At 38.3% G+C, this 22,953-nt stretch overlaps 3 protein-coding genes and 1 pseudogene across 3 annotated transcripts; 2 read left to right on the top strand and 2 right to left on the bottom strand.

The window, feature by feature from the left end:
- Positions 1–2,440: 2,440 nt before the first annotated feature.
- Positions 2,441–5,020, top strand: LOC112766723 (pentatricopeptide repeat-containing protein At3g49240, mitochondrial). The gene has a single exon (XM_025812615.3). It carries the CDS (start codon positions 2,739–2,741, stop codon positions 4,644–4,646), a length of 1,908 nt encoding a protein of 635 aa, XP_025668400.1. The 5' UTR covers positions 2,441–2,738; the 3' UTR covers positions 4,647–5,020.
- Positions 5,021–5,222: 202 nt separating this feature from the next.
- On the bottom strand, positions 5,223–7,889 carry LOC112766724 (E3 ubiquitin-protein ligase SINAT5). The gene is made up of 3 exons (XM_025812616.3): positions 7,059–7,889; positions 6,037–6,423; positions 5,223–5,838 (listed from the first exon to the last, which is right to left on the bottom strand). The coding sequence occupies exons 1-3, from the start codon at positions 7,278–7,280 to the stop codon at positions 5,476–5,478; spliced, it is 972 nt and encodes a 323-aa protein (XP_025668401.1). The 5' UTR covers positions 7,281–7,889; the 3' UTR covers positions 5,223–5,475.
- A 2,077-nt stretch (positions 7,890–9,966) lies between these two features.
- On the top strand, positions 9,967–11,013 carry LOC140180722 (uncharacterized). The gene is made up of 2 exons (XM_072222005.1): positions 9,967–10,604; positions 10,710–11,013. The coding sequence occupies exons 1-2, from the start codon at positions 9,967–9,969 to the stop codon at positions 11,011–11,013; spliced, it is 942 nt and encodes a 313-aa protein (XP_072078106.1).
- A 2,042-nt stretch (positions 11,014–13,055) lies between these two features.
- Positions 13,056–15,694, bottom strand: LOC112767264 (uncharacterized; annotated as a pseudogene).
- Between the last annotated feature and the right edge of the window lie 7,259 nt (positions 15,695–22,953).

Below are 22,953 nucleotides of genomic sequence, written 5' to 3'. Positions count from 1 at the left end.
AGAAATATTATAATTCCAATATAAGTTAAATCTTTTGGCACCCTCCAAAGTAAAAAAGAAGGGAGTCGTGCCTTCTACCCCTTCAATCTTAACGAACTTGTTTTTGAATCCATGATAGGATTCCTCAAATAAAATAAATATTTTCGTATTAGGAATGCCTCGAAAAGAGATGAAACCACGGCCCTGCAACCTAAAGGGGATGGTGAGAGTGAAGAAATGAAAGAAGACTCTAAGAGTAGGCTCAATATCTAGAAACAAGCACAAAATCTCGAAGTCTCGGAAAATGGCCCAAGAATTTGGGTGAAGTTGGGAAGGAGCACATCCAATATGCGTTAGTAAGCTTATCTAGAAATCAGAAAAAGGTAGGCGAACCCCAATCCGAAAAAACAAGGTCTCGTATATCCACAACCAATCTGGAACGGTACCGGCATGTTCGTTTATATGGAATAGTTGATCTCCAGACCTCGGAACAGAGAAGACGTAAAGATTGCTTAGGTCAGAATCAAAGATAACCCGAGCCTCCCCCAAATTATCAAGTTCTTCACGAGTAATCGTAGAAGGAGTATCATTGACTTTTTCGAAAACCCAAATGTATGTATCCACCTCTAGTTTAATGTTCGTTCCCGGAGTGGAGGCAGGACAGGGTCTCGGCAGATTAGCAGCACCTCCATGCCCTCGGTTCACAATAACCTTTTTTCTGGCCATCTTGTGAAAACCTACAGGGGTATCACCACTATGTTACAACCATTACATTGCCAGAAATAAAAAATCCTAAGAATATAAGTCCTATAGCTATAACTCGTTCAAAACATAGAATGAACTTGCAAAATGCAGGGAAACTACGAAGAGTAGGATAAACAATAATCATCAACTATTTGGGAACTAAAAATAGTAGTGCCCTTACTACAAAAAGCATATTTAGAGATAACAGGCGTAAAGAAAAAGCAAGAGAAATGCCAAACGAAAGGGATAGCATGCAGAATGAACAAGGATTCAAAGAAATTTCTCTAGTAAAAACACAAAATGGGGAGAAACAGAAGCTTCACTAACCTCAAATGACGATTGCTGCAGAAATTGCTAATAAATGTCACTAACCCTCCTTAGCATAGCAAAGGACACAACGGCGACAGGGAGCAAAGCAAACCCAACACGGGAGATTCGCAGAGAGAAAGAGAATAGACTGTTCGTATGGTTTTGAAAATGAAATGATTTGGAAAGTGGAAATGTAAAATAAAACCTATTTAAACTCAAGTTAAATGTTGCATTTAAACTTAAGTTAATGTTACATTTATCACAGGAGAGAAAATGTGAGAGACGGCTGACGGTTTGCAAAACGAGGGGACTATAGCCGCTCCAGTAAAACTAAAAAAAATTGTTCAGTTTCCTTAAAGAACCCTTTAGGGTCCCATCAAAAGACCAAACCCCAACATCATAAACTCTAATACCCGTGACAAGAATTGGGATCCAAGAATCTGAGTTGGGGGCACTGTTCTGGATAAATAGTAACTTAACGGAACGATGATTAAATGAGAATCCGACGTTACGATATAACACTAAACACGACACATCGGCAGCGCCATTAAGCCTGAAACCGTCAAATCTCACCATTAAAGACGTAACTTAAAGGCACTAAATACTGAGAAATGGCACAACTAAAAGAGACAAAGATAAAAAGGAAATGCACTGAGCAGGTAAGACACATGTTCCATATCATTTAAAACACTACTGACTTTAGTATCGGAATATTTTACAGGTTGTCCACCCGACTTAAATTCTGCGCACGCCAAAGTTAGAATCTCCAATCTTCTTCTCTTCAATTCGTAAACTCACTTCAGGTACGAATAAAATACATTTCAAAAATGCTTGTTAGTTTATTATTGGCTAGACCCTTATTGATTATCTAGCGGAATTATTCCAATTTTCTTTAACTGTTTGGGAATATATATTTTATTCAATTATGATACAAAATGCGTTTGCCTCTTTCTTGGAGGTATATCATTGCAGGGTATTTATACGATACATATAAATTTTATGTATAAACATTCAATAGTATATGGTTAAATCTGTAAAAATAATCAATTTTTGAAAAAAATTATCTAAATTTTCACACTCGTTATTTAAAAAATTAACTAAATACATAAATATAGTTAAAAAATCTAATAATACTTTTTATAATATTAATATATCAAAATTAAATTTTTAATATAATATATTTGGTATTTTAAATTTTTGTTAAATAAAATGGTGGAGTTTCAAAATAGATATATCATTATCACTATATTTGACAACTATTTATTTCTTAATGTATTCTTTTGTAATTTACATTAGTAAACAAGAGTTCAATTATAATCAAAATTTAAATGAAATGTATAAAAACCAGAAGTAATGTGCATGTAGGTGATGTAGTTAAAGATTGTTGCATCCACTGGTAAATAGACTGATAAGTAAACTATTAGATTAACTCAAGTTGGGTATGCGGTTCTGATATGAAAGTATAATCTCCTTTCTTTTTGTCTTTTAATTGTATGGGTTAACATCCTTTTTTTGGGGGTTACAAGAATGGAATTGCCTTTTCTTTTTTGTAGAATGTTAGAATCAAAAGTGATTATTGTAAGATTGGGCCTTCACAGCCCAACAAAAACGGTTATCCGAAATCTTGGAAATCCTCACACTCCATCCTCTAAACCCCTCTCTGAACCCTATCTATGTTCTGAAACCTTCCGATCAGCATTGCAACAATGGCTCTCTCAAAGGCTACGTTTTTTACCCACCTTAGAGCCGCCGTGATACAGCACAAGCACCGCCGTCCTCCATCCTCCACGGTATCCCTCCGCCTTCTCTCATTCTCCTCCCCAGAAGAAGCCGCTGCCGAGCGCCGCCGACGCAAGCGCCAGCTCCGCATCGAGCCCCCTCTCTCCGCCCTTAACCGTTCCCAACAGCAACAACAACAACAAACTCAGAAATCGCAATCCCCTCCGTACTACCTGAACCCTAACAATCCCAAACTACCCGAACACGTGTCAGCACTAAACGGCAACCGTCTCAACCTTCATAACAAAATCTTAACCCTAATTCGCGAGAACGATCTCGACGAGGCGGCGCTCTACACGCGCCACTCCATTTATTCCAACTGCCGCCCAACGATTTTCACCATCAACGCTGTACTCACCGCCCTCCTCCGCCAGTCACGCTACTCCGACCTCCTCTCTCTCCACCGCTTTATCACCCAGGCCGGCGTCGTTCCAAACATCATCACGCACAACCTTGTCTTCCAGACCTACCTTGATTGCCGGAAGCCTGATACTGCATTGGAGCATTACAAGCAGTTCCTCAATGATGCACCGATGAACCCTTCCCCAACGACGTACCGGATTCTGATCAAGGGTTTGGTGGATAATGGGAAGCTTGAGCGTGCCTTGGAGATCAAGGAAGAAATGGATTCTAAGGGTCTTGCAACTGACCCTCTCGTTTATCACTATTTGATGCTTGGTCATGCTAGGAATTCGGATTCGGATGGCGTGATTAGGTTGTATGAGGATTTAAAGGAGAAATTGGGCGGGGTTGTTGAGGACGGTGTCGTGTTTGGGTGCTTGATGAAAGGGTATTTCTTGAAGGGGATGGAGAAGGAGGCCATGGAGAGTTTTGTGGAGGCTGTTGGGGAAGGTTCTAAGAAAAAGATGAGTGCTATCGCTTTTAATTCTGTGCTGGATGCCTTGAACAAGAATGGGAAGTTCGACGAGGCATTGAAGCTGTTTGATAGGATGAGGAGCGAACACAATCCACCATGGAGGCTGTCTGTGAATTTGGGGAGCTTTAATGTCATGGTGGATGGGTATTGTGCTCAAGGAAGGTTTAAGGAGGCCATTGAAGTTTTTGGGAAGATGGGGGAGTATAGGTGCAGCCCCGATACACTGTCGTATAACAATTTGATTGAGCAGTTGTGTAACAATGGGATGCTTGTGGAAGCTGAGGAGGTTTATGGGGAAATGGAGGGGAAGGGAGTGAACCCTGATGAGTTCACTTATGGCTTGTTGATGGATACCTGCTTCAAAGAGAGTAGGCCTGATGATGCTGCTGGGTACTTTAGGAAGATGGTGGATTCAGGGCTCAGGCCTAACTTGGCCGTTTACAATAGGTTGGTTGATGGATTGGTGAAAATCGGAAAGATCGACGAGGCAAAGTCTTTCTTTGACTTAATGGTGAAGAAGCTCAAGATGGATGTTGCTAGCTATCAGTTCATGATGAAGGTGCTAAGTGATGAGGGAAGGTTGGATGAGGTGCTTCAGATTGTTGATACGTTGTTGGACGACAATGGGGTTGATTTCGACGAGGAGTTTCAGGAGTTTGTTAAGGGGTTGTTGAGGAAGGAAGGCAGAGAAGAGGAGTTGACGAAACTGATGGAGGAGAAGGAGCGGCAGAAAGCTGAAGCAAAGGCTAAGGAGATTGAGGCAGCTGAGGCTGCAAAAAGAAGTGCTAGAGCTGCAGTTGCTTCATTGCTTCCTTCCAAGTTGTTTGGGAATAAGGATGCTGATTCAGAGGCTAAAGAGAGCAATGATGCAAATGCTTCTGAGCCAGAGTTGGCAGAGAGAATAACTGAAACTGAGGGTTCAGTTGATGGAGAGACTAAAAATGAGGTAACCGCTTGAAGTTGCAACTTCATTAACCTTGATATGCTTAGATCAGGAAATGTAATGCATGTGTTTCTTCTTTATCAAAAATAGTTTTGAATCATAAACTTATGTTACCAAATTTTCGATTAATTTTATATGTAATTAAATTGTTGGGGAAAAAGGATTATGCAGTTATTGAGTTGATCAATTTCACATTGAAACTTCCTTTTCCTTTTCCCCTCTATAGTGCTGCAGCTACAAGATTATGGCTTTTGGATTGTGACTTATTTTATGCCTAGAAATGAGATAATGTTTCTCTGGAAATTATACTGAACTTTCTTAAATTGTAAGTGAAGCAACATTGATTTTGTTATTGACAAATAAAGACTAGACAACATGGTTAGAAGAAAGATGAAGCAAACTTTAGTTACCTCGCAATTGTGTAGTAAAAGTGAATACTATAGTACCTCCAAAGCTACTACTGCTAAAAGCAAATAATTTCGTACGCAAGTGAACTTTTATTTATAATTTTATATATAGTATTATTATTGGTGGCAGTTAAAGTAACACGATATAGTTGGCGGCAAGTGGTAGCAAAGTTAACATCAGATGTGAGGCCAATTATGATGACATCCAATCTCCATTGTAAAATTCTGATCAAGAATCAAGCAATTTTTAAAGTTAAAAAAAGCTCTTGTTCATTACAAAGCTTAGTAAAAGTTATAAAAAAATAAAAAAAAAAGCTTGAAAGCAACTTTAGTGCCTTAAGTAACCTATTACAACATGATAAAAGTTGGTATAAATACAGAGTTTTCAGAAGAGTATCCGAAACACAAAAGGGACAGAATACTCTTCAAGTAACATGTCAGCTACAAAGATTTGGTATGCACACTCCACCATCTGGATTCTGTTGTTCCTTCCATATTCTTCCAGTGACTCTGAGCTTCAGCTCCTTCCTATCCCCACCAGAGAAAAATAGGGCCATGTTTCGTTGAATAATGAGGCCATCATGACTATCCCTAACTTTCCGGTGGCTATCCCGAACACTTCTAGGCGTACCCTCCCAGATGAGTTTCCTGCCATTGGCCCCAACCTCTAGGCTATAGCTATAGTTCCGAGCCTCATTCTCATCACCCATAAAACGAAGGAATGCCATGTACACAGGAGCCATCCCAAGCTGGAAAGCTTCAAAGTGGAGGCAGAAGTACTGACCAAAACAATGAAACACCTATCACAAAAAATATTGACAAACAGAAAAATCAGAGACAGTGAGGAATGAGGGGAATATATGCTAGATTACACTACATTTGCAAACCAGAAAATGAATCAACATTAATTTGTACCTATACATCGCAATTCAACATTAAAAAGGGAAAAACAAAAGGAAATTGTGTTAACAGCAACGTATATTATCTGATATACTTACTGTGAGCATCCAGGTTGCGTTCTCTACTTCCCTGGGATTTGATTTCACATATCTATGGTTGAATGTGCATCCTGTGTGCATGTCCACTTTATGATCGTCCCTCAAATGAGCGACGAGGAAGGGAATATCCCCAACAACAGAACACTCTGATCCAGCATAAGGACAACTGTATGGCCTAAAATTGCATACAGTCTCATGCTTAAGCTTGCTGTAGTATGGAAATATTTCTGGACATCCAAGGGAATAGTACTTGCATGGTAACTCAAGTGATTCAGCCACCTTCTCCAAGGCTAGGCACCTGATATCTCCAAGCTCTTGTCTACAAGTGGGGCACCGGTTGTGTACCCTTGTTTTACATGTGGAACACAGCGTGTGCCCATTGTGGCACTGCAAATCAATCAACTTGTTACAACTTTTATACCCCATTTTGGCAAATACATACAAGTTTTGCAGCTTGAATAAAAACAATATCAACTTTTGCACACATCAAATGAGGTATAGCCAACGTTTTAAAGACAAGAACAAATTTTGGCATAGTAAGACAATACATGTAGACATGATATTTACATGGCATGTGTTCTGAACATATTACAGGTGTCCTGCAAATTGAACAAAATTTTGGTAACTTGCTAAAACCAAATTCATGACTCAATTCTTCAAATGCATAAAACAAAATAAAAACAAAAATTTCACAATATAATAAATTCCCTACTACAAATTGCAAGTATTGCCATAATTACACAATCATCATTCAAGAGTCACACCAATTCCAAATCTCCAATCAAAACAGACACAAGCAAAGGTTTTACAATTATAACCCCTTCCATCATGTAAGGAAAATCCAAACTCCAAAATCAAATCTGAGGTATCTTGCTCTCCCTCACCAATCCCCCATCGAATCTGTTTATGCAAATGGGATCAATCTAACCCCAGAAACAAAACTTACAAACAGAACTCATATGATACAATGCAAATAAGATTTAAGAGAACATAAAAAAACCTAAATTGGCAAAAGGACAAACCTGATGAATTGGGGGGTACATTGAATTTGTACATACGGGGCATTCCAGTAACTCATGGACGCTGGTTGCAGGAGTTATGGCATTGGGACCCACAGAATTGTTGTTATTGGCTCCTCCATTGCGAGGTTTTGTGGAAGGAAACTCAGAATGATGGTGAGGGTGGATCTCATCCTCGTCCATGCCATCCGAGGATGACACACACTCGATGCTTTCCAAGTCCATCACAACCCACCAAAACCCTCCACCTCTGAAGAAGGAACCAAAATAAAAGAGAAAGAAAAAGGAAAAAAGGAGAAATACCCGGTAATCAAAATCGGATTTTTAAGCCAAATTAATTACCTGGGTATTCCCCATTTTTTGGTTTCAATCTTCTATCCCCTCAATTCTCTCTCTCTTTTTGTTTTTTCTTTTGCTTTCCTGGAAAATTTTACCAGGGAAAAAAAGAAAGAAAGAGAAGGAGAACAGAGAAGAAAGATGATGGGAATGGAGAGAGATAAATGTGTCACAAACCAAAACAACTCCTTTCGGAGGAAGAACAGGTTCTTTTCTTCCGGGTCTATCTCTTTCTCTCTCTATGGAGGTTCAAGTTTTAGGTCGTGTATGAGAGAGAGACAGGGAAACGAGAACCGTTAAATTTCAGAAATTAGATAATGCGGGTATTAATCCAACGGTAACTAAGTTTAGTCTGATGTGTAATTTCTAATTTGTTTATCCTAAAAAATAATTAATATAAGGTAAAATTTCACGCCGTAGTTGATACCGAAAGTCATTAGATGAAAATTTAATCAAATCAGTTAAGTCATTTAACAACTTTCAAATACTAATTTTAAATAAAGTCGACTGCATTAAGTTTCCACCTTAATATAAATATTTCAATATTAATTCTTTTGAGGCGGAAGCTTTTATCTTTATTTTTTTCTAAATTAGGAAAAATTCTTTAATTCTAAGACTATATCCACGGCCCATACATATTTTTTTGATATTAAATCCATAAATAATCAAGGTAATAAAATTTAAATAGTTATCAACTATACTCATAACTCATGGCACTAATTTTAATTTTAAGGGATAAGTATTGTTTTGGTCCCTAACGTTGAGGGTCAAAATTGAAATCGTTCCATTGTAATTTTTGCATTAAAATCATCCTTAAAATTTTTTTCGTATTAAAATCGTCATTTTTAATAAAATTTTTAATTTTATTCCTAAACTACCCTTATTTTAATAAAAAATATAAAATTTAAAAAAAAAAAGAACACGTTTTGGGGGAGGGGGGAAGGAAGGAAACGCGTTTTTGTTGGGGGAGAGGGGGGAAGGAAACGTGAAGGAGGGAGGGGAGGAGGCCATCGCCTTCACCGCAGGTCTTCGCTTTCACTGCGGGTCTCCACCATCGCTTCTTGCCATCGCCGCCACCTTTGGGTCCTTCGCCACCGAGCACGAACAGCGAGAGAGGAGATCTGAGAAAGATCCGACACCTGCATCGTCGCCGGTCTGCCCACGAGCCGCCGCTAGAACTGCGAACAGAGAAAGATGTCGCCGCCGTTCATGCATGCTTCTGCCGCCGCCGTGGAGTGCGTCGCCGGGAAGGGGAGCCCGAGCTGCCGATCTACCTAGCTGTGGAGTGCGTCGCCGCTGTTCATGCATGCTCCTGCCACTGCCGATCTACCTAGCCGTCGTCGCTCCGTCGCCCACGAGCTACCGGTGGTCCCGCTTCGGCTTCTGCATCTGCTTCTTCTTCTGCGTCTGCATCTGCTTCTGCTTGTGTTGATTTTTTCTGCTTTCTACGTCTGCTTGTGTTGATTTAGTTATTGAATTTGTTGAATTTGTGTTGATTTGTTGAATTTCTGATTCCTTGATTTGTTGAATTTTTGTTGATTTCATTGATGTTGTTATTTTTTGTGGTGTTGGTGTTGTGCAGTGCTGGTGCTGGAGGTAAAGGTGCCTGTAGTGGTGGAGGATATTTGGTAGTGGTGAAGGGTATTTTTGTCCGAAAAAATTAAAAGGACGATTTTAATACGAAAAAAACGTTAAGGATGATTTTAATGCAAAAATTACGATGGGGACGATTTCTATCTTGACCCTCAACGTTAGGGACCAAAACAATACTTATCCCTAATTTTAATTATTTGCTCAAAACAATACAATCTATGTTACGAGGAAACAAAATGAGATAAAGTTTAATGCAGTAAAATATTCTAGGATAAAGTAAACTTTTTGTTTCTGAAGTTTGATAAAAGTTTTAAAAATATCTCTAAATTTTATTGTCTCAAAAGTTTTCGATTTGCATCAAATATACTCCTGACGGCTAATTTTTCAAAAAATTTAAAACCAATTCAACAATTTCATAAGAACAACTCTCAACACAAGCAAATCAAGCATATTTTCATGTATTATACTATTGTTGTTAGATTGGTCTTAAATTTTTTGAAAATGTAGCCATTGGGGATATATTTGATGCAAATCGAAAATTTTTTAGATAAAATTAAAACAAAATAAAACTTAGGAATATTTTTAAAATTTTTGCCAAATTTCAAAAACAAAAAAATACTTTACCCAAAATTTTAAAAATTATCAAATCATATCAGGTGATTATTTACCATAATATGGCAATTACTTGAAAGTTTATTAAATTAAGGGCAATTTACCCATTTAAATAAAGTAGGCTCCAATATTACCAGAATACACATTATGCAAATTGGATACTGAAATGCATTTTTTCCCTAAACTATGAAAACCGCGACAGGGGTATCGCGGTTTACAATTTGAACGTAATCCGCTACAGGGTGTCACGGACTATGTTGGCATTGAACCATAACATAAACCGCTATAATGCTTTGTAAAATTTGCCTATAAATACCAAGGAAGATAAGGAGCGAGTTATTTGAAGAGAGTCATTTTCACATTTTCACAAATGGATAGAGAGAAAAGCTTGATGGTTCTAGTCCACTGTTCTGGTAAAATTAAAAAAAGTAACAGGCATGGTGTTAAGTTCACGGATAAAGAACCGCTGAGCATTTTTATCCGATCGACTGATACTTTGTCTGATCTGAAGAGGAACATATTGCAGAAGGCAGGGTTAGCTGGGGCCAAGTTGATGAAGAAGGTGTTCTACAAGATTCTGATGGCGGTCGTGTCGAGTGGTGTGCAGTATGAAACATTTGTCATAAGGTCAGATGAAGAGATGGGGGTGTTGTTTCATTGTCGGCAGAGTTTTCTGGAGGCTGAGTTTGAGTACTGGTTTGATATTATGAGGATTGAGAATCCGGTCATGTGTGATTGGGCCAACCGGCTGGAGTACGATAAGTGGACCCAACACCAGGATGGAGGCAGACGGTTCGGCCACATGACGACGAACATATCCGAATGTGTTAACTCTGTACTGAAGGGGACACAGAATCTTCCGGTAACTGCACTTGTGAAATCCACATATGGGAGATTAGCAGAGCTTTTTATCGTCCGAGGGCAGATAGCAGAGGCGCAGTTGGAATCAGGCCAACGGTTTTGCCAGGCCCTGGTCAAGGCGATAGAGCGCAACCTAAAAGATGCGAGGTGCTTCACGGTTACTCTGTTCGACAGACATTAGTCTAAGTATACCGTGGCTGAGACGACTCCTACTGGGAACTTCTTGCTCGGGACGTATCGGGTTTCCCTCAGAGATCGCACTTGTGACTGCGGGTACTTTCAAGCTCTCCATTACCCTTGCTGCCATGCGATTGCATGCTGTGCTCAGTCCCGGTTAGACTGGGCTACGTACATCCATGAGGTTTATACCATGAGTAAGGTGTTCAACGTATATCGGATGGGATTTTTGCCACCTATTCTAGAGGGTCTCTGGCCAACATACGCCGGTCCTACTATCATCCCTGATCCTAACATGAGACGTGCCAGAGAAGGGCGACCAATGTTAACAAGAATCCGTAACACCATGGATGAGGCCGATACTGGTCGGCCGAAGTGATGTGGGCTATGCAGATAGACAGGACACACTCGCAGGACTTGCCCTCAGCGAGAATCCGCCCCCAGTGCCGAGGCATAGTTGTCTTTATGTCGTCAGGACCTCATGCATTTTTCTCTCCTTGTTTGTGTTCTTCTTTTTGTTTTAGTCGTGTTTACTATTAAGTGAACTTGTATTTGTTTATCGATTCTTTATGTACTAATGATTCTCTCTGGGTTCAAATTTTCTTGATAATTCTATGAGTACACAGGCTAATTTCAATTAAATCAAATCACCAACCTATGTTGCGCTATACAGAAGTTAAACTTTCATCCAAAAACTCATTTTCCATGAAAAATGACCTAACTTCACACTAATAGCGGTTTATGCACGTATCACAAACACGCATAAACCGCGACACCCCTGTAACAGATTACGTTTAAATTGTAAACCGCAATACCCTTATCGCGGTTTATATAGTTTAGCAAAAAAAGGCATTTCGGTATCTAATTTGCATAATGTGTATTCTAATAATATTGGAGTCCACTTTATTTAAATGGGTAAATTACCCTTAAATTAAAATGTAAGATCAGCATTACATTTTGTATTAATAGTGTATGAATTTTAATCTATACCTAATTACTTGAATTTGATACTCTCTCTCCCCGTTTTATTTTGCTTTTGTTAGAAGCAAGGTTTTTTCACTTAAGTTTTTATTGGAAGCAATGATCATTATTTTGGTGGTCTACTTTTGTGCATTCTTAATAATCTCCGCCAAGTAAACAAATAGTACTTAGTATGACTCTGCAAAAAATTCAAAATTTTAAACCCAATCTAAATCAGATCATTAAAAAAAAATCAATATGAAATAAAAAATTCCAAATCAAATAATATTCATTTCTCTTTTTTTTTTTTTTTTTTTTTTTTTTTCATCCTGTTGTTTCTGTTGTCCGCATTTATTGTCTCCACCGCAGACGGCGCTGGAGAAGGCAGCTGGCACCGCAATTTCGTAGCTGCCACCACCACCACAAATGCGTCGCTTCACTGGTCGTTCCTCCGCTTCTTCTGCCCTTGCTGCCGCCTCGTGTGCCTCTTTGGATCGTCGCCGCGCCGCCGCTTTGTTCTGCCGTCTACTGTTCCGCCGTCCACCATTCCTCGCTGTGACCCAGTTCTGTTCTTCTTCATTCTCTGAAAGCTCGCTTCGCGGTGCAAACTCTAGTGCTCTGATATTTCTCGTCTTCTGAACTTCCCAATCCAAACATGTTAGTTGAATTACATAATACAACAGTTATATTATAACACTTGCCTTTAAGTGGATTCTGTTCTGCTTTAGCAACAGATACATATGTCAATAGAACTCCTGTTTTATTTATGTACAGAGATTAGGCAGCTTAGGCCACATTTTTTATTGTTAAAAGATCTTTATAGTTTTTAGTTCATATAAGTGCAAAACCAAAAGAAATGCATTATTAACAAACAATTATCAAACCAAAGACCTATTTATTCAAGTTAAAAAGCAGTCGCTCACCTTGTACGATGTCCATGAATAAAATCACCATACTCTAAGAAATCTTTGCATCTTTAAAAGCGAAAACCAAAATGCTAAACACAGCCATGGATTCAGCATTACCATGTAACCTGAATCACACGTACAAACCAAAACACCAAATCATTGGTGAATCCAACAGATTAAAGTAACATATCCCTTTGTTCCAATAAGGTATATCAATAGAGACTAGCTAAGCCACAATGTGCTGATTACTAGAAAAAACAAAATGCCAAGTTTACGAGCTAAATTCATCAACATAATATTTCATATGAATTTCCCCTATAACAATTATTTTCCTTTGGTTGCAAGTTGCATTAGAACAAATTAACTCTAATTGTATCTATATCTCTCTTTATTTAGGGTCAGAATAGGTCAATTCATAACCTAGGATTATATTATATATGAAGCAGCAAAATAATAATACCAACAACAAATAGGAGATCGATTCATAACCTTAACCTATGCCACATGACAACACAGTGAATAAATATATAGAATAGTTAAAGGGGAGAAAAAGTTATATCAAGGCCCTGTATATATAATGTTGTATAAATAAACATATAGAATAGTTATTGGGGAGAAAATTGAAACATTAAGGGTATTTTAATCAAATTAAACGTGACAGTACCAAATTAACACATTGGGGACATACGCTATAAATAACATGAGATAACAGAAAAAGAAAGAGAGTCATGTTTGTTGCAACATCAACTACCACAGATCACTTATCCATATTCTCAGTAAGTCAACATACTTCCTTGAAGTAGATTCGTAGCAGAGTTGCAGCATCATAGCTTCTCAGTCAACCTGATCATGAATGAATTTACAGTGGAAGAATCAAGAAGAATCCATGATGACTCAAACAACTCATGGAAGAACTCTGCTCCAATCTCCTCAGCAGCGTTTCTAAATGCAATCCCAAATGCATTCCACTGAGTTCCGATCAGGCAAGGCCTCCCATAAACGCCTACAATCAAAATCCTATTGGGTTCTTGAGACAAGCAAGCACAAAGCAAAGGTTTCATCCTTGCCCCCTTCTCTCTCAAAGCATCCATAAGGAAATAACAGAACTTAGTCAAAGCCTGCGGATAACCAAGCAACTTGGTGTCAGCCGAATCCTCAAGCTTCACCCACCGAAACTTCCTCCCACTTCTTATGCACCCATTCTTCGTAATCGCAGTGCTACCTTGCCTTAGAATAGCTCTCTGAATCCTAATTGCGTGTTGCATCCTGGCCTTGAGCTTATCAAGATTGCTTAAAAGACAATGCATCGTAAGCCACCCCGAATTGCTTGGATGCACAAGAAACATCTGATTTCAAAAACGATTCAAGCAGGGCAGTCACTCAATACACCACATCCGCGGCAGACACCCTTGAGCTATACCCATGTATCAAGAAACTCCTATAATAGAAATCAGTGAGTCCATACTCTGGCAAAAACCGCTCAATTCATGTTTAATCTTCTTCTTTACCTCCATACTCATGTACTGGAACTTCTGCTGGCAATCCATGAGCGCAAACCCCATCCTAGCTAGCAGAAGGTTCAGCTTCTTGACCCCATTATCGCTCCAAGTCTTCAACTTGGTTGCAATGTAAATGAGCACAACATTGAATCAAACAAGCTCCACTCCTTCAACAACATAAGCCTAAGCTCATCCTCACAAGCAATCTTGCACGAATGTGGCGCCCGTATCTTAGTCCCATCCTTGAGAGTAACTGATGTAACCACATCCAAGTTCCCAGCACATCTAATTCGGTCCTCTAGCTCCGCCACACCGTCACGGTACCTCTCATCACTCAACCTCTCATGAACAAACTGGTCAGTAAGAGACACACAAGACAACCACAACACTTCATTGGTGTTCTTACGTAGTGAATTAGCCAGTTCATACATCAAACACCCGGAAGGCTTCCCGTGAAAAGTCCCCAACTTATAATACTTCTTAACCTGGTTCTTAAAAAGCTGAACCGGATCAGAATCCGAAACCCTTCTCCTCTTTCTCCTAGACCCCTGTTCATCTTCATCATTGTCGCTATTTTCGCTATCTTCCTCATCCGATTCATCCGAATCCTCTTCGGATTCTTCCAATTCATTGCCTTCCCTGCACATGTAGCTCGCATTGGCCAACTCAGCAAGGGTAATATCAAAACTGTAAACAAGATCCGCTATCTTCTCATCCTCATTAGTAAACAAAACAACTACCGATTCATTTTCTTGGCTGATATTGTTGAGATGGATGGGACGGTGGCTATCAACAAAGACACGGGAAGAGGGTGGCAAATTGAGAGTCTTCTGTAGGTCCCTGTGGTAGCCTCAGTTGATTAAGAGCATTGAGACATAGTCGCCAGTTTCAGCGGCAGAGGTATGCGTGGCGCCGGCGTAATTATGGATCTCGTTGAAGGAAGAGACCAGATAGCAGGCGTATTGGAAGCCGTCGGACTCGAGGATGTGGAAGATGATCTTGAGGGCGCAAAGTGAGTCGACATCGGAGGTTGAAGGGAAGATGAGGAGTGGCGTGGAGGATGACTTGGATGCCGACTCCCGCAGCTTGTTGTAGAAGGAAACGGCCGTTTGCTCTCTCACCATAATAATAACAACCTACAATCTCATCACATTATAATTAAAGAACGAAAGAAATATAATTTAAAATAAAGGCAGATGTACCAAGTACCAACACAATATATAGAACTGTATTATAGACATATTTTTGTAGACAGTACTATTTACAGTTAGCTTTTTGTTATCAACCATCAATGATTATAAAATATTTATCTAACCACAAAAAGATAAATGAAAAGGTTAAACTCAGTGGCCAGCTACTTTTCATTATTTTCCACATTAAGAACCAATATGATGCAGGATCCATGGATAACACCTACACCAAATGGTATTAATCTTGGATGTTGCTTATCCCAGATATAATCACCTCAAAATCATCAAGATTCAGAGCAAACAAGCACAAAGATGTAGGACAAACCCTTAAGTGCAACAGATTACAGAGAGGGAGAGAGTATTAAACCTGAAGTGAAGTGAAAGTTGAGGAGGAGGAGGAGGAGGGGCAACTGGGGCTGCAGCGGCGATACTGTTGACGGCAGACGGCGACTTCTTTTGAGCTGACGCGGTGGGGAGACACAACGCAAAGAACAGTGGACGAGGTGGGCGAACGCGACAGAAATAGCTACAACTTGTTTGTTGCCGGATAAAGTTCCAAGAGATTAGACCAAATGCACCAATATTCTATCTAGTAAGTTGATTTACCTATCATATAAAAAGAATATAAAATTTGAAAGAAAGCAATTATAATAACAATCATATAATTATTAGCTTCTTTTTGGACACTCATTTGTAATTGAAATTTGTTTCATATTCCGAAATTCAATTTAACAGTGAATCAATCATTAAAAGATGGATAATCAAAATGTCTTATTTGGAGCATTGAACTGAAATATTTAAAGGCAAAAAAATAATGAATGGTCCCACACTCCCACAAGGAAAAATAGTAATGAACGGACAAAACAACGCATTCTAATTGCTATAATAAAATAAAAATGAACAATCTTAAACTATAAATAGATTTTGTCTCAAGCTATATGATTCATTTAGTCTACTAAGTGCATTTCAGAAAACTAAACTTAATACCTTCATGAGTTTGAAAACTCTAATTTAAATTGATGATAATCAAACATTATTAACATAATTAATTACAAAATTATTAATTTGATTTTTGATCATATGTGCTAAACCAAATAATTTTGCTATGCAATTTATGCTTGATGGGCCAAAAAGAAAGAGAAAAATAAAACAAGCCCATTAAAATATCCTCAGCATTGATACAATTGTTTATTGTGGCTGAAACAATGATTTATATATTGGGCCAGATTCAATCATTATTAATTTGAGCCCAAGTTAATACTTCTACTAGAAATCAGCTTGCTTAGTTTGAAACCAATATTGAGAGAAAGCAAGGAATGCTTTCAACGGATCCCATTTTTCTTATCATGAGATGGAATTCAAATTTTATTAAGTGGAGTTAATGCAGACCTTGGAACCATAAGAGAGAAATTACAATTGATTAGATTGATGGCCTTAATGAGGCACGCTACTCAGCAAAAGGGAAGCAAAAGCAACTCATCTTTAATTAATTTGTTCAAATTCATTTGATTGCTTTTCTTTCTACTCTCTCTTCTTTCTCATCTCTCTTGAACTCTCGGTCACTTCTCAGAAAAACATGGAAGCTATGGCAAGCTGCCGTAGAGAAGAAAAAGCAAGCAACAAGACTATTGTAATGATGGCAAGAAAAAGAAAACAAAAAGTATGTTGTGGCTGATATCTTCACCAAAGGAAGTAAGATTTGGTGAAGTAAGCTCAACCTCTCCATACCAAAAATAGATGAAAAAGATTTCGGTCAGAGGAAGAAGATCTCAGAGGGATGACTCGTCTTTACTTTGTGTTCACTCATCACAGAAGGTAGCTAGGGAGGCTACGTGAAGGAGGAAGCAAAAGTGGAGCAGGAGGAGCTGTCATATATCAAGAAGCATCAAGGGTAAGGAGTCCTTCTTGAAGTGTAAGTCAAGTTGGATGGCTCGGATTGATGAAACTTGGTGTAAAGGGAAGACTCAGAGGTAATTGCATGTTGGTTTTAGCATTCGGTTATATCTCCTCTCTCTCTGGCCGAACCGGTTTTATATGAAGAAGAAGAAGTTTAGCTTGGTTCATTTGGTTTCAACCGTGGAGGTTTTCCCCTCTATATATAAAGGAGAACAGCCAGGGCTTAAAGCAAGGAGTGAGAGTGCAAGGCACAGGGTTCTCATAGCTACATAAGCTAACAGAAGTTCTTCTCCTTCAATGTTTTCTGTTTTACAAGTTTCTGTTTAATTTTGTCTGTCTTGAGTCTCATGAAAAAAGGCAAACAGTGAGGTTTGTAAGAAAAAGCCATAAAGCGGAAAAAGGCAGAGTGCGCAAAATTAAAAGAAAAAGCCATAGATGTCCTTAGAGGTCCTTTGTACATCTGTGTTGTGTTTCATGATTTTGAGGGAATCACCTTGCAAGTTGGGTTGGCACTTAGCAGTTGAAAGCTTGGCAGTGACCAAGTCAAGTTCAGGATTGGGGTATTAGATTCTGGACTTGTCCCGAATAGGAAGGGTAGTTCCTAGGGAGAATTGGTGTTTGTAATCAAGGATGATTATAGTGAAATTCCATCATCATTGTGATGGAGACTGGATGTAGGCTGCATTACACTTAGCAACTGAACCAGGATATATCTTGGTGTGATTCTCTCTCTTTCTTCTACTCCATTTCTGTTTCTGCTGCACAGGATATAAAACTAAAAATATCTCGTGCAAGGTTACGAGATAAAAAGAAAAAGTCTCATAGTTGGGTACGAGACAAAAATCAAAAAGTCTCCAGAAGTTGTTTTAAAGACCAGCAAGTGTTATTAAGTGAAAAAGGGCTAAGATTCAACCCCCTTCTCTTAGCCACTGAAAACCATCAATTGGTATCAGAGCTTGGTCTCAAAGAGATCAAGCTTTGCAGCTTGGAGAAAAGATCCAGATGACAGAAAATAGTGGCTCAAACCTGGTGTCTTACAACCTGACAGAAGGGCAGTCAAGCAACAGACCTCCTATTTTCAATGGGAAAAACTATACCTATTAGAAGGAGAGAATAAAGATCTTTGTACAAACAGTGGACTACAGACTCTGAAAGATTATCTTGGAGGGTTCCCAATTTCCAACCACTACAAGTGCTGAAGGAGTGATCTCTCTTAAACCCGAAGCAAGCTGGACCGAAGAAGACGGAAATAAGGTGGAGCTCAATGCCAAGGCTGTCAACTTGCTCAACTGTGCTATCAGTTTCGAGGAATACCGTCGGGTATCACGATGCACAACGGCAAAGGAAATCTGGGACAAACTTCAAATCACTCATGAAGGAACTACCATAGTAAAGAAGACTAGGATAGACATGTTGAACAGAGAATATGAAATGTTCTCAATGAAGGAAGGAGAATCAATAGATGAAATATTTGAAAGATTCAACATCATCATTGTTGGCTTGGATGCTATGGAAATTACGTATCCTGATTTTGTGCTTGTGAGGAGAGTTCTAAGATGTCTTACTAAAGAGTGGGAAACAAAAGCTTTAATCATATCTGAAAGTAGTGGTCTAGATTCCATGACATGTGATGACTTGAGAGGAAACCTACTTGCTTTTGAAAACACTTATTTGAAAAAAGATTCAAAAAAGAAAGGAATTGTTTTTACATCTGTTACTAATCCCCTGGATGATGAATCTAGGGATAATTCATCTGAAAATAAATTTGTGTTGTTTGCCAAAAAATTCAGGAAAATAGTGAAGTTCAAGGAGAGAAGCAAGGGAAGTAGCTCTAGGAAACAAAGGAAAGATCTCAGATAGGTGATATGTTACAACTACAAAGAATCTGGGCATTTCAAGTCAGATTGCCCTAAGTTGAAGAAAGAAGAGAAGCCAAAAAAGGGAAAGAAGAAAGGTCTGATGGCTTCTTGGGAGGACTTGGAAAACGATTCAGAAGATGATGAAGAATCCGAAACCAAGTCTCAACCATGCCTTATGGTAGATCACGTTAAACAGGTAGTCATTCATAACCCTGACACTGAAGTTCTTCATCTTATGATAGACCACCTTTCTGAAAAAATTATATGCTTCTTGCTTGATAACTAAGATCTTGAACAACAAATCACCATTCTTAAAGTAGAAAATTGTTTTATTAAAGAAAAATTAAGGGAGGCTGAAACTGCTGTTGACCTCGTTGAAGAAAACAAGCAATAAAGAGCCTAACTTAAGAGCTGTGAAAGTGATCATTCTGTTGTTGCATATGTAAATTGTTTTAAAGAAAATGAAGGGTTGCTTAAAGAGGTCAAAAGGCTTAAAGAAGACTTAGCCAAGTTCACTCAAAGTTCTGAAAATCTAAATCAAATCTTAGCTAGTCAAAAACTTATTTATGATAAAGCTGGCTTGGATTTCTTTAAATTTGTTGAGAAACCTTATTTTGAAAACATTGTCTCATCTTCTAATGATACAAGGTTTCAAAACCCAACAAGCTTTAACAAAACAGCAACTCCAAGGTTTTGTAGACTATGTAACCGAAATGAACATTTTCCCATTCAATGCTTCTTTGGTGAAAGGATGATTGGTGATAAAGTTTACAAAGTTGTTTTTTATTATAATGGATTGGGATATAAGAGATGGTTTAACGTGAAAGGATCCAAGAAGTTTTGGATACCTAAGGTCACTTGAGCTTGTTTTGTAGGTTTGTTTAGCATCCAAGCGAAAGGACAACATGTGGTACATGGATAGCGGATGCTCTAGGCATATGACCGGAAAGACAATATTCTTCATAAAGCTTGATGAGTATGATGGAGGATTTGTCACTTTCGGTGATGATGGTAAAGGAAAGATAGTGGCCATTGGAAAAGTTGGTAAAAGCTTTTCATCTTGTATAAATGATGTTCTTCTTGTAAATGGTTTGAAACACAATTTACTTAGTGTAAGCCAATTGTGTGATCTAGGATATGAAGTTATTTTTAGAAAGTTTGTGTGTTTAGTTATTTGTGAAAAAACTGGGAATATATTGTTTGAAGCTAAGAGATGCAATAATGTGTATGGATTGACTCTTGAGGACTTGAAAGATAAAAAAGTGACATGTTTTGCTTCTCTTGAATCTGAAAAATGGCTATGGGATAGAAAATTGGGTCATGCTAGTATGTACCAAATTTCTAAGCTAGTCAAGAAAAATTTGGTTAGAGGAATTCCAAATATCAAATTTGATAAGGATCTTACTTGTGATGCTTGCCAATTAGGCAAACAAATAAAATCTTCTTTTAAACCAAAAGATGAAATTTCAACCAAAAGGCCATTAGAGATATTACACATTGATCTTTTTGGTCCAACAAGAACTCAAAGTTTAGGAGGTAAACACTATGGTCTAGTAGTGGTAGATGATTACTCTAGATTTGGTTGGGTACTTTTTCTTGCTCATAAAAATGATGCTTTCCATGCTTTCTCAACCCTTTGCAAAAAAATTTAGAATGAAAAGGATTTAAAAATTGTCCATTTGAGAATTGATCACGGAAAAGAATTTGAAAACCAAGACTTTGAAAAATCCTGTGATGATTTTGGAATTGCTCATAACTTTTCATGCCCAAGAACCCTTCAACAAAATGGGGTGGTTGAGAGAAAGAATAGAAGCCTTCAAGAGATTACTAGGGCCTTGCTATGTGAGAATGAAATTCCAAAATTTCTATGGCCTGAAGCTGTAAATACAGCTTGTTACATTTTGAGTAGGACCATTATTAGAAAAAGGTTGAAGAAAACTCCTTATGGGCTATGGAAAGTAACCCCTCCAAATCTTAAGTATTTTCATGTTTTTGGATGCAAATGCTTTGTACTTAACAATAAAGAAAACCTTGGTAAATTTGATCCAAAATCCTATGAGGGGATGTTTGTTGGATACTCCACCACTTGCAAGGCCTATAGAATTTACCTCAAAGAACATGAGACCATAGAGAAATCCATACATGTCTCTTTTTGTTATTCTAATTCAATTCCCAGTGCTGTGATAGAAGATGATACAGATTGTGAAGATGCTGTCAATAAGAAAACCTGTGAAGAAAATTCCAAGTCTGCTCAAAATGAAGAATCTGTCAGTCCAGTTTTGTCTCGTCAGAATGGAGGAGACATTTCCATTTTGTCTCCTGAGCCAGCAAGAGAATCTGAAACAATAAGACCCACTGAAGCTATCAAAGCTCAACATCACTCCGGAAGCCAAGAGAATGGAAGTTCATGAGGGGTTATCCTCATGACTTTATCATTGGTGATCCCTCTCAAGGTGTAATAACAAGATCCTCAATCAAAAAGTAATCTGAACCTAGCAATTTTGCCCTCTTGTCACAAATGGAACCCAACAATGTAAAACAAGCTCTTGAAGATCCATCATGGGTCAAAGTCATGCAAGAAGAACTTGCTCAATTTGACAAGAATGAAGTTTGGACACTAGTGCCTCATCCGGATGGTAAAAAGGTTACGGGTACTAAGTGGGTTTTCAAAAATAAATTAGGTGAGGATGGAAAAGTTGTTCGTAACAAGGCTATATTAGTAGCCCAAGGTTACGATCAAGAAGGGGGTATAGATTTTGATGAGTCTTTTGCTCCGGTAGCAAGAATGAAAGCAATTAGATTGCTTCTTGCCTATGCTGTCCATAAGGGTTTTAAAATGTTTCAAATGGATATCAAATGTGCTTTCCTTAATGGCTTTATTGATAGAGAAGTGTTTGTGGCACAACCCCCGGTTTTGAAGATAAAGAATTTCCAAACCATGTTTTCAAACTCTCAAAGGCTCTTTATGGTCTTAGACAAGCTCCAAGAGCTTGGTATGAAAGGCTTATTGCCTTCTTATTGGAAAATCAATTTCAAAGGGATACCACCGACACTACTTTATTTATTAAAGCATCTAATGATGATATTATCCTAGTTCAAGTTTATGTGGATGACATTGTGTTTGGGTCGGCCAATGAGTCCTTAGTTTGAAAAACTCATGACTAGTGAGTTTGAAATGAGTTTAATGGGAGAACTAACATTCTTTCTTGGCCTCCAAATTAAACAAACTCATAGTGACACTTTCATTCACCAAGTAAAATATGCAAAAGAACTTATAAAAAAATTTGGCATAAAAGTTCCAAACCAATGGGAACACCAATGCATCCAAACACTAAACTTGAAAAGGACGATGAAGGCAAAGATGTGGATGAAACACGATATAGATGAATGATAAGATCTCTCATGTACCTTACTTCCTCTAAATCGGATATTGTTCAAAGTGTGAGTGTATGCTCAAGATTTCATCTAGGGTTTGGGTGAGATTAAAATTGATTTTCCAACAAGAAGGCACTAAACTTTTCAAACCAAGTTCTTGGAACTTGTCTAAGGCCATAAAGAGCCTTTGAGAGTTTGAAAACATGGTTTGAAAATTCTTTATCTTCAAAACTGGGGGGTTGTGCCACAAACACTTCTCTATCAATAAAGCCATTAAGGAAAGTACATTTGACATCCATTTGAAACATTTTAAAACCCTTATGGGCAGCATAGGCAAAAAGCAATCTAATTGCTTCCATTCTTACTACCGGAGCAAAAGACTCATCAAAATCTATACCATCTTCTTGATCGTAACATTGGGCCACTAATCTAGCCTTGTTACGAACAACTTTTCCATCCTCACCTAATTTATTTTTGAAAACCCATTTAGTACCCGTAACCTTCTTACCATTCGGATGAGGTACTAGTGTCCAAACCTCATTTTTGTCAAATTGAGCAAACTCTTCTTACATGGCTTTGACCCATGAGGGATCTTCAAGAGCTTGTTTTACATTGTTGGATTCCATTTGTGA

Source organism: Arachis hypogaea, chromosome 17 (genome assembly GCF_003086295.3).
Source record: "Arachis hypogaea cultivar Tifrunner chromosome 17, arahy.Tifrunner.gnm2.J5K5, whole genome shotgun sequence".
Classification (NCBI taxonomy): Eukaryota; Viridiplantae; Streptophyta; class Magnoliopsida; order Fabales; family Fabaceae; genus Arachis; species Arachis hypogaea.
The sequence above is the reverse complement of the archived record's forward strand: the minus strand, read 5'-3'. Positions and strand labels throughout refer to the sequence as shown.